Genomic DNA, 12,833 nt, shown 5'->3' with positions numbered 1-12,833 from the left:
TAAATTTACAACACATGACAAAAATACTGTAAATGTATTCAAAGTAGCATTCTCAGATCAAAATAAATTTAATTTAATTTAACAAGTTCATATAAGTTTCTTTTTGGATAAGCTATTGTCTTTTTTATCCACTGTTACATTAAACTTGCAAAAACAGACATAAAACTAGTTTTACTCCAGGAAATCTTAGATCTCAGCAGTTCTGTTGGGGACAGCTGGCCATCCAACTCACTGAGGTATGAAATACAGCCTGAGGGCCTTGGAGGTTGCTTCTAAAATATTTATTCTCTGGCTGTGTACTGTCAGCCCGAACACACCTACCAAAGATTGACACAATGGTTGCAACCTATTATGGCAAGTGTCAGAGCAGCATTGTCAGACAGTGACAAATCAAAGATGGGGGGGATGAAAAGAGACACAACGTGGAGTTGAGCACTTGAATGGAAGGATCACCGTTGTCATTTTGATCTGACGCTCCTGATTATTACTAAAGATTTAATAAGTGACCCAGTGTGTTTCATCCCCTCGCCTTTCTGTCTTTAATATCCTTTGTATCCTCCACCCAGTGTCCCTCTTGTTGCACATAATCATCTGTCATATTTTCAGACTGTGCAGTTGGTGATTCATACGCACAGCTTCACCGGCAGCACACTCGGATTCCCTCCCACTCCCTTTTGCACACTTTTATTTCTTTTTATCCTTCAGTCTCGCCCTTCCCTCTATCTTTGTCTTTGTTCTCCTTGCTGTTCCTCGGTCTTATTTTTTTTCCACTGCTGTCAATCTATTCTCCTCAAAGCCTTTGTCACCCACCCATCTATCTTTGCTGATATTTACCCCTTTTGTGTTGCCCTCTGCACAGTGCTAAGGGTAGCTGGGGACAGTTTGTGTAAATGCACATGTTTGACCTTTCTGCCTTGTCCCTTTTATGTAACACAGATGGCAGAAGGGTCTGTCTTGCTAATGGACAGCTAATCAACGTGCGCTTCGGTCTGCATGTTCGCATTGACATTTGTAATCATTTCTGGGTTTTGTTTTTTGTTTTTTATCCCCGGCAACAGATTTTTTTTTATTGCCATTGCCCTCCCCACATGGACTCAAGCATTTGAGGATCCAAGGTCAGATTTCATTGCACCCCCTCACAAAGATCCTATCTTTTTTTGTGCGTTGATGGCTTGTCAGCAGAAGTGGGCAGGGATGGATGCTTCACCTTGAGAGTAGGAGTGAGCCTGACAGAGAGGGGTAAAAGGAGTTGCAGATTTGCAGGGGTACTCCCTTCTGGGACCTATTAATACGCTTTTTTCCTTGCGTTACCCCCCTTTCCCTACTTACTCTGTCTCTGATCAACAGGCACCATCTGTTTTAGGCTCAGATGAGGATCTTAATGGTTGCTGAACCACTTTCTTTAAAAACGTAATTAATCTAGTGACACATGTTAGCAACAATACAGCCAGTGTCGAGTGAAAATAGGACGCTTAGAGTTATTTGGTTATTTGATGTTTTTGTCCATATGTAAGGAGTAACTGATTCTCTTGGAATGACCTTTAATAGCTCTGTCCATGCCCTCACTTTTACAGATAACTAGTAACCAGTCTAACCCAAAAACAGGTCAAGTTGTCAGTTTTACTTTCTGTTTCCAGCATCCTCTATGCTGAGATGAGTGAATCTTCATCAGTGCAGATAGAACATTTGCATTGTGTTGCATGAGAATAAGTCATATTATTATTGGGTCATTTCTGGAATATTTGAGTAGCAGTTAATCTATTTGCAGTGGTGCACATCTAAGGTATATATAGCGTGTATGTTTTAGCGTTAAGAAAATGGAAGCCTGTGCTAGAGCTTTATTTAACATGGCAGCATATCTTTCTGTGCCACTGAAACGCAGGACAGATATGCAATAGTGTGACAAGGATAGGTGTTTGGGACTGTTGTGGCTCATATGTTACACAGATTCTTCTTGGATCTGCACAGCTCCAGGTCTATATATTGACAAGTGAGCATGTTGCTAAAAAGTCACTGTTTATTAGTTTAGGCAGATGAGATTATATTGATTATGACATCATCTTTATATGTGAATGCATAGCAAGTTTTGAACGCTTTCATCAAAAGGCTCCTTTTGTTTCAGAAAATTGTTTTCTAAAATTACTGATCTGTTTTAAAAGACAATGGAAAGTCCACTTGTGATTTATTTATGTTTCGAATTGTAGCCTCAGTTTCCTGTTCTTAGCTGACAGGAGTGGCACCCGGTGTGGTTTTCTGCTGTTGTAGCCCATCCGGCTCAAGGTTTGACATGTTGTACATTCAGAGATGCTCTTCTGCATGCCTTGGTTGTAACGAGTGGTTATTTGAGTTACTGTTGCTTTTCTATCAGCTCGAACCAGTCTGGCCATTCTCCTCTGACCTCTGGCATCAACAAGGCATTTGCGCCCACAAAACTGCTGCTCACTGGATATTTTCTCTTTCTCGGACCATTCTCTGTAAACCCTAGTAGTGCTTGAAAATCCCAGTAGATCAGCAGTTTCTGAAATACTCAGACCAGCCCGTCTGGCACAACAACAATGCCACGTTCAAAGTCGCTTAAATCACCTTTCTTCCCCATTCTGATGCTTGGTTTGAATTGCAGCAGATCATCTTGACCATCTTGACTTTCTGTTTCCAGCATCCTCTATGCTGAGATGAGTGAATCTTCATCAGTGCAGATAGAACATTTGCATTGTGTTGCATGAGAATAAGTCATATTATTATTGGGTCATTTCTGGAATATTTGAGTAGCAGTTAATCTATTTGCAGTGGTGCACATCTAAGGTATATATAGCGTGTATGTTTTAGCGTTAAGAAAATGGAAGCCTGTGCTAGAGCTTTATTTAACATGGCAGCATATCTTTCTGTGCCACTGAAACGCAGGACAGATATGCAATAGTGTGACAAGGATAGGTGTTTGGGACTGTTGTGGCTCATATGTTACACAGATTCTTCTTGGATCTGCACAGCTCCAGGTCTATATATTGACAAGTGAGCATGTTGCTAAAAAGTCACTGTTTATTAGTTTAGGCAGATGAGATTATATTGATTATGGCATCATCTTTATATGTGAATGCATAGCAAGTTTTGAACGCTTTCATCAAAAGGCTCCTTTTGTTTCAGAAAATTGTTTTCTAAAATTACTGATCTGTTTTAAAAGACAATGGAAAGTCCACTTGTGATTTATTTATGTTTCGAATTGTAGCCTCAGTTTCCTGTTCTTAGCTGACAGGAGTGGCACCCGGTGTGGTTTTCTGCTGTTGTAGCCCATCCGGCTCAAGGTTTGACATGTTGTACATTCAGAGATGCTCTTCTGCATGCCTTGGTTGTAACGAGTGGTTATTTGAGTTACTGTTGCTTTTCTATCAGCTCGAACCAGTCTGGCCATTCTCCTCTGACCTCTGGCATCAACAAGGCATTTGCGCCCACAGAACTGCTGCTCACTGGATATTTTCTCTTTCTCGGACCATTCTCTGTAAACCCTAGTAGTGCTTGAAAATCCCAGTAGATCAGCAGTTTCTGAAATACTCAGACCAGCCCGTCTGGCACAACAACAATGCCACGTTCAAAGTCGCTTAAATCACCTTTCTTCCCCATTCTGATGCTTGGTTTGAATTGCAGCAGATCATCTTGACCATCTTGACTTTCTGTTTCCAGCATCCTCTATGCTGAGATGAGTGAATCTTCATCAGTGCAGATAGAACATTTGCATTGTGTTGCATGAGAATAAGTCATATTATTATTGGGTCATTTCTGGAATATTTGAGTAGCAGTTAATCTATTTGCAGTGGTGCACATCTAAGGTATATATAGCGTGTATGTTTTAGCGTTAAGAAAATGGAAGCCTGTGCTAGAGCTTTATTTAACATGGCAGCATATCTTTCTGTGCCACTGAAACGCAGGACAGATATGCAATAGTGTGACAAGGATAGGTGTTTGGGACTGTTGTGGCTCATATGTTACACAGATTCTTCTTGGATCTGCACAGCTCCAGGTCTATATATTGACAAGTGAGCATGTTGCTAAAAAGTCACTGTTTATTAGTTTAGGCAGATGAGATTATATTGATTATGACATCATCTTTATATGTGAATGCATAGCAAGTTTTGAACGCTTTCATCAAAACGCTCCTTTTGTTTCAGAAAATTGTTTTCTAAAATTACTGATCTGTTTTAAAAGACAATGGAAAGTCCACTTGTGATTTATTTATGTTTCATACTTTCAAGACTTTTAGGTTTTTTCTGGCTGTAAAATGTGATAATAGTTGGATTTTTAATGGTTAATAAAAGCACTCTCAAACTTGAAAAAACATTTTTCCCAGCCTGTTTTTAAAACTGTAGTCCAGTAATTCCTTTTTTTGTTTTCAAGCTACAAGAACTGTGGTTGTTTAGAGTTCCCATACCTATTTTTACAGGCCTTGCTTTGAAGTTGTTTTTTTCCTAGCACAATAGGTGACTATGAAGATATAAGCTGACAAAATTATGTGTTGACCGATCAAAGTAGTTGATCACTCACCTTCCATAAATTAAAGCTGGATTCTGATGGAAAACATATTTTTAATGAAAATGGCTTCATCACATTCACCTAAATGAAACAAGCATAGAGAAATGCCCATCTTTTATTGATCTTAAATACAACAGAATACATGATTTCTAAAAATCAGGCTAAGAAACTAACATCTCAGACTAGATTACCATGAGAAAAAGATCACTGCATTCAGAGTAGATCAGATAGTCAGAGCAGGATGTGGTACAACTGACTGAACTCAGTCATGAGGCAAAATCTACTCTTATTTTATCTTTTATATTTCTGCTGAAGACCTGTTCTGGTTAGAAGTGGTTGATTCTTCTCCACTGTTGCCACATGCTTGCTTGGGATAGGGGACTGCTGCAAAGTCAATAATTCAATGCAATCATCTGGCCCTCCTTAGATTACCTTTTAGCAGTTGTAATTACATTAGTTAGTGTTAGGAATTGTGACTGGATATAAACATGTATGCATGATATGTATTGAGATCAATTGGACAGATTTGAACTGAATTTGGATGAACTGGATTGTGTGGACTATAAACTCACCGGCCACTTAATTAGGTACACCTTGCTAATACCGGGTTGGACCCCCTTTTGCCTTCAGAACTGCCCTAATCCTTCATGGCATAGATTCAACAAGGTACTGGAAACATTCCTCAGAGTTTGGTCCATTTTGACATGATAGCATCACACAGATGCTGCAGATTTGTCGGCTGCACATCCATGATGCGAATCTCCTGTTACATCCAAAAGGTGCTCTATTGGATCTGGTTACTGTGGAGGGCATTTGAGTACAGTGAACTCATTGTCATGATCAAGAAACCAGTCTGAGATGATTCGTGCTTTATGATATGTCGCGTTATCCTGCTGGAAGTAACCATCAGAAGATGGATACACTGTGGTCATAAAGGGATGGACATGGTTAGCAACAATACTCAGGTAGGCTGTGGCATTGACACGATGCTCAATTGGTACTAAGGGGCCCAAAGTGTGCCAAGAAAATATCCCCCACACCATTACACCACCACCACCAGCTTGAACCGTTGATGCAAGGCAGGATGGATCCATGCTTTCATGTTGTTGACGCCAAATTCTGACCCTACCATCCGAATGTTGCAGCAGAAATCGAGACTCATCAGACCAGGCAACGTTTTTCCAATCTTCCTTTTGTCCAATTTTGGTGAGCCTGTGCGAATTGTAGCCTCAGTTTCCTGTTCTTAGCTGACAGGAGTGGCACCCGGTGTGGTTTTCTGCTGTTGTAGCCCATCCGGCTCAAGGTTTGACATGTTGTACATTCAGAGATGCTCTTCTGCATGCCTTGGTTGTAACGAGTGGTTATTTGAGTTACTGTTGCTTTTCTATCAGCTCGAACCAGTCTGGCCATTCTCCTCTGACCTCTGGCATCAACAAGGCATTTGCGCCCACAGAACTGCTGCTCACTGGATATTTTCTCTTTCTCGGACCATTCTCTGTAAACCCTAGTAGTGCTTGAAAATCCCAGTGGATCAGCAGTTTCTGAAATACTCAGACCAGCCCGTCTGGCACAACAACAATGCCACGTTCAAAGTCGCTTAAATCACCTTTCTTCCCCATTCTGATGCTTGGTTTGAATTGCAGCAGATCATCTTGACCATGTCTACATGCCTAAATGTATTGAGTTGCTGCTATTTGATTGACTGATTAGAAATTTGCGTTAAACAGCAGTTGGACAGGTGTACCTAATAAAATGGCCGGTGAGTGTAACTGCATACAGAATTGGATCTTTTTGTGTGGTAAAGTGCATTGAGATGGCATTTGTTGAGAATATGGACAAGATTTAAAAAACTGATTGAACACATACTTTCAGAGGCTTTGGTAGTGTTGATCATTCAAGAGGGCCTTTAATTGTATGAAAGATAATAAGTCTGTAAATGGGTTAAATACGGCCAACCACATACTTCTCTACTATCACTTTGTTTCTGATGTAGAACATTTATTCCCATCTCTTATGCAGCTGTTTATCCCTCTCACAGTTCCAAACCAACCAATGTTTACACTGCTTCCACTTTTTTCCCTCCTTTCTCACTCATTCTGTCTCTTTGTCTTTCCCTCGTTTCAGCTGCCCAGGCTTCCTATTGTTCTTTCAAGGAAGTCCGTGTAATGGTTCAAGTGTCAATGAAAAAAGTCCCACTGCACTTTTACCCTGTCAGCTTCTCCATCAAGGTCTTTGATCAGTTTGCTTCTGGGCTGAGTGATCGTGCCTCAACTCCCCAGCACCAAGTACATTAGTGATGGCTTCGGCTAAGTGTTAACTCCTCTAGATTTGTCTTTGCCCAAGTGGAAGAGCTGTGGGTGGTGGGATAATTGGTAGCTCCGTGCCACTCTTTTTATCCCATGGGGTAGCCATTGAGTAAAGAAAAAATCCTGTTTACACACACTTTTTTTATTGAATGTCTTACAGCCCTTATTAGAGATCAGTGTTAGTTTTCTACAACATCAGTAAATGTCCTGTCATACAACTGGATTTTTGACCACCTAAAAAATCCACAGTCTACTATTAACTCTCCTTTTTGCTTCTTTTAACTTTGGTTAAGATGGAAGAGTTTAACCTTTTTAAGTGGCAATATCAATACCATTTTAAGCCAGCAGTTTTTATTCTTTTAACAATACAGTTTGTGTCAGTTCAAGGAAAAATATAAAGACATAGAATGTGAACATGATAAAGTTTATCTGCTGTAAAATGTTAAAATTAGACTGATGTTTTTACTTACTTTGTCCTTTTTAAAATTTCTTATATTTCTTAAATTGTTATATTAATATAGAAACCGAGTTTTTGTCAAATATACAGGGACTTTAATATGAGCTATGAGCTTTGGTCATATGAGATTAAAATTGATTTTACATCAACGAACTTCAGGTGGGTTTGGTGTGACACAAAGGAACAGGTGGAAAATCACCTCAGGCTATTTATGGTGGAGCATCCATGATGCTGTGGGCCTGTTTCCTCATAAAATACCCTGGGAGCCTTGTACAACTTCATGCCATCATAAACTTGTTAAAATAGCAAATGGGTCATCATTGGGTCCATCAACAGGAAAATGATCCAAAACATATAACCAAATCAACACAACGATGTTTCCTCAGCTTTCTTCTATGGCTGTCTTAGTGCTCTCTCTTATACATTAAACAGACCTGAGATCAGTGGACTAATAACAAAGTACACTGACACCTACAATGTTTTATAACATGTTCTACCAGTGAGGCGACTGTGGCTCAGTGGAAAGATTAGTCGTCATGCAATCCGAATGTTGTGGGTTTCGATTCCAGCTCCCTCCTGCTGATGTGCCCTTGGGCAAGGCACATAACCTCAGGTTGTCTACCCAACTGCGTATGTTTGTGAGTGCGATCGGGTGAAAGTGGCTCTAGTGTAAAGTGCTTTGAGTGGTGGTTATGAATGGAAGAGCCCTATATAAACTCAGCCCATTTACCATAAACAAATCTGACCATATGATTTATAAAATAGTTTTTTTTTTTCTGTGTCCTTCAGGGGAGTCCTTTTTATATTCTGATTCAGTCCTTCAACTTAGCATTTAGCTGCTTAGTTGCATTTTGGCAGCTGGCTATAGATTGTACTTTCATTAACTTTACCCGTCTCAAGTAAAGGGCTTTGCATTTGTTTCTGTTGTCTGCTGATATATAACAAACTGAAGTTCACTGTCTTAATCTTGCTTCAGTTGTCAAAACTGTAGCTGATAACAAACTCATAGTAACTGTAGTGATATTTAGGAGCATAGATGTACTCTCCAACACTGTGCTCACGTGTGTTGACTTCAGGAGTTAGGGTTGGAATGTATACACATGTGTGTCTTTGTACTTTGTGAGCAACGGAGGCTGTTCTGTGTATGTAGCAGGCCAATATTTGGCAAAGCAGCCCTTAAAGTTACTGAAAGTTTTGTGTGAACTTCCAGAGGTTTCTCTCTGAGTTGCTCATTTGGAGGAGTTTGAGCTTACTCCAGAGACGTCAGCCAAGAGAAGCACAGAATGTACCCGCACTGTTCTGTCAAAGATTATCCAACCAATGCCAGCAATTTAGTCATCATTTGCGGGCTGTTAAATGAATTGGCATCACATACATAAAGATCGAGACAACATTTGTCCTGGGGCTTTTTGATTCTTTATTTGCCACCTGTATCGGTTGATCATCCGTGCTTGATTTTTAGGTTTGATGAGCCTTTATCACACCAAGTCAAGGCCTTACTAGGTCCGCCAGTTCTGGTTGGAGCTGGCTTAGAAAGTCTTACTTGACAAAACACCCTTAAATCTGTGGGCAGGAAAGACAAGACAGAAAGCTGCTGGAGACATTCAAGCTTAGTAGAGATAGTAGAAACTGGAGTTTGATGATAATTCTGTTTCTGTTTGTCGCTACTGGCTGCTACATGTGCATTTGATACATTATTGATACTTAAAGAAACTCCTTGATAGGAGAACTTTAACATTTGTATCAAGCATAGCATTTCTGGGGATAATTTAAATTAGATGTGGAACCAAATCCTGCAGAGAGAAAACTGTGTTGTTGTATTATGATGCATATTAGCTGGCATTTCTACTCATGCTGAACATCTGTGGTGGGCTACAATCTGCCAGTAAGATCCGCAAATGCCAGCAATTAGTTTTTTTTTTTTTTTTTGCATCAAAAATCCTAAAATAGAGGATATCAACTGAACATATTTTGAGTACAAAAAGTTATCCGACATAAAAGTAAGACCATCTGTACCATCTCATTTAGTAGGTGCATTTTGCTTTCTGTTTCCTCTGCAGGTACATGTATATCCTGTGCCCATTCAATATGGTTTCACAAAAGAACACAGCAGGAACAGAGGTCTCATTAGGGTAAGTACCTCAATCTCTGTCTATTTGGTTTCCAGGGTGGAATATCTCAATCAATGACCTGCCAGGATGTGTCAGGCAGAGTGGGTGAAATAGTAAATCTATTGTGGAGGAACTTGATATTAAAACACTCTTTCTAAAGTGCTTTGCTGCACTTTGTGCACGTGTTCCACTCTGACATTTAAAATCTGCTGCAGAGCATGTTCACTCTTAGGTAAATATAATTATAAGTGTTCTTTTCATGAAATGACTTGAAACAAATCCCATCACTTTATATGGAGGCTAGACTTAGATCAATATTTGTTTGATTAGTTTTTTTTTCTTTACCTTATTCAGTCTCTGTTGGCTTCTTGTGACCTTTAATCAGTCAGATGTGTTTTACAACAAATGTGTTTTATAGAGTTAATACCCTTTGACCGAGGACAAATGGGTCTGGTTTCATATACTGCTGGGGTTGGGTTTTTTTTCTGCCTCCAAGGGTTGCAGTTTCATCAGAACATGTTGGTGATTGCCTGTAACCGTCAGATTGGTTCTATGAATTGCTGGGGTTAGATGTGTGTAATAAATGCTATGAGAGACGTCAGAATTAGATGTCAGAAAATACTTTCAAGTTCTCATGGCTAGGAAATGTCACTTTACAGTTTTAATTTCCAGCATCGTACGTTAGGGTCCCATCACAATGGAAAAAGGCCATGCTACAGTCTTCAGAAACTAAACAGGTGGTGAAACGTTAGTGGACTATGGCAAAATTGAAAAGCCTAATTTCAGTGTTGAGGCATGACGCTACCGCATTCTAGTACTTCCCAGATTTTCTTTTTCCCACTGCTTTCCCAGCCATTCTATCACAATGCTACCACCAACAATAACACATCTGCTCTACCATGTTTCCTCAGCCCTACTATCGGGGAAGTGTAATAACTTTCTGCACCTCCGCTAATAGTTTTCAGCCTTCTTGTGTAGTTGGAAACAATATATAATATAATATAATATAATATAATATAATAACATCAACTTATCAGCAGCATCATAATATAATATAATATAATATAATATAATAACATCAACTTATCAGCAGCATCAGAGGATGCAGTTAAAGGAGTTGCTGTGCAGAGGATTGCACGTCACCTGGCGCAATTGCCACCCTGCACAGTAATTTGAACAGAGCATTGTATTCATATTTTGATCAATGCAATCACAACAGTGCATGTAACCCCTTCAATTGGTGTGTGTTCTACTGATCACGGTAAGCTGGTCATTGCAACTCTTGGAGGACCGAATTTATTTAATGATTTGTGCTGTGACCTTTTGTACTGTTTTGCTTTTACAGGGCGGTAATTATACTTTGCATCTGACATACAGTTTGAAAAACACACAACCTCCCTCTGTCTAGGAGCAACAAGCCTACGTGCAACCCGGAGGTGTGGGAACTCCGTAACTGTATGACAACTAAGCCCATACCAAGCACTGTGCTCAAGGGGCCTGCTAATGGTGACATATGTATTAATGTAGAGATTGTAGATTTTAGGCGCTTGGCGAGATTTGATCTCACGCTTTCATATCCCAGCCAGGGCACTCTCACCCTACATCATACATAATCATGAGCACCCTGCATTTACGGTGCACCCTTGAGTGCCTCCCTTAGATCATCCACATTCTGGCTGATTTTTAATGTTACACTGCTGTGTTAGTCTGATGCAACGATGGCCTTGGAGTAAAATGTTTTGACAAATATTTTATTCAGTTGTAATTTTTCATCTACTTTTCAGATTTCTCTACTTCTTAAGTTTTTGAACTATAGCTGTCATAGAGCTCCAGCCTTTTTTCTATCATTTTTGTTTGTGAAACAATTACCTTGGTAAAAAAATACTGCATGCGTTTTTATTAATAAGATGTTTCTTCATTGTTCTTCTGAATTCCCTAATGGCCTTCGCCCTCTTGACTTTTTACCGGTGTGCAGTTCCAGGAACTCTGTCCCACAGATGCTGAAGGCTCTGCTGAAAAGGCGTTGCTGATTTACTGTGACTCCTCCCAAAACACGATGACACATTACCCTTGACTTGTTTTGCAAAAAGATAAATTACAAAGATCTAAATCTCCACAGAAGCTTTGTGACCGTTTCAAAATACGTTGAATCAGGCGTGACTTGTCTTCTCTGGGTGGCTAAAGTGAGACGTTACAGGCTAATTTATTTGCAATCATACTTCTTAGCAAATATATTTTTTTCCACTTTGAAATGGCAGATTAATTGGAGTCCAAAGCTGGGGCTGCGTTTTACATTTTTGCACCACTTCCTCCCACACTACCTTCTCCTGTTTGGAGCACAAAGTGCAACGCTTCACCATGTTGTTAGTGCAGGAAAGAAGAGGAACAGAATGCTAACTATGAGTAATGTGACCCCAACACTCTGTCTGCCTGTCACTCATGATGGTATGGAGGGGCTGACAGACCAAACGGGATTGTTGGTTAAACACATCTTTGAGGTTCGAACTAAATCTCTGCCAATACGGACACAGATGCCGAGATTTTAAACATATACTTAAATTTTTCAAGCTGCAGGTTCATTTTAGTAACTTATTTTCATGAAATGTTTGTTTTTCAGTCATTAAGTTCAAAAAGTGAAACTTGTCGATTTCACAGCCACATTACTCACATAGTATTATATTTTGGGTGTTTATTCTGCTCATTTTGATAAGTATGACCTATTAGAATATTACATAAGTATTGTGCAATAAAATACTTGGTTGAATCTCCTCTGGCATGAATTACTGTATCAGGCGATCAGCCTGTGGCTTTGCTAAGGTGTTAAGGAAGCCCAGATTGCTTAAATAAACCCAAAAACACAGAAGAACCATTAGCTCATCGTGCTCATTTTTTGGGTCTTATATATCATCTTTCTCTTGACAATTCTCTATAGATACTCTGAAGGGTTTAGTTCAGACCAAGTGTACTGCCCACTCATGCACAGTGATACCACAGTGTTTAAACCAGGTGTTGTTACCTTTGGCAGCCAGGGCAGATGCCAAGTCCTGCAGGAAAACGAAATGAACATCTCCATAAAGCTCGTCAGAAGGAAGCATGAAGTAATCTGAAATGATCTGATAGATGGCTGCTCTGACCGTAAACTTGGTAAAGCACAGTGAAGCAATGCCTGCTGATGACATGGCTCCCCAAATCATCATTCACTGACATTAAGCAACTTGGATCCTGTGCTTCTCCATTCTTCTTGCAGAGTCTGGGACTTTGATTTCCAATAGAGTACTTTGGAACATTATACAGCAATATAGTCCTTTTCCTCCTTAGCCTGGCAAACGCTCCTGGTATCTCTGATCATGGTGTCCATTAACACACTTATTGCAACAGTTTTAGCCCATGTTCTGTATAGATCTTGTGTGTTGTGGCTGCACTTCACACCTTGTGAAT

At 39.8% G+C, this 12,833-nt stretch overlaps 1 protein-coding gene across 1 annotated transcript in view; it reads left to right on the top strand.

The window, feature by feature from the left end:
* The window catches only part of LOC124880495 (glucosidase 2 subunit beta-like), a 234,250-nt gene that overhangs the window by 189,442 nt on the left and 31,975 nt on the right, over positions 1-12,833 (top strand). Inside the window, exon 13 of the mRNA XM_047385643.1 lies at positions 9,345-9,416. Within this exon, the coding sequence (XP_047241599.1) occupies positions 9,345-9,416 (72 nt within the window). The remainder of the gene's footprint in view (positions 1-9,344; positions 9,417-12,833) is intronic.

Source organism: Girardinichthys multiradiatus, chromosome 14 (assembly GCF_021462225.1).
Source record: "Girardinichthys multiradiatus isolate DD_20200921_A chromosome 14, DD_fGirMul_XY1, whole genome shotgun sequence".
In the NCBI taxonomy this organism is placed as follows: Eukaryota; Metazoa; Chordata; class Actinopteri; order Cyprinodontiformes; family Goodeidae; genus Girardinichthys; species Girardinichthys multiradiatus.
This window is presented reverse-complemented; position numbering and strand designations above follow the sequence as displayed.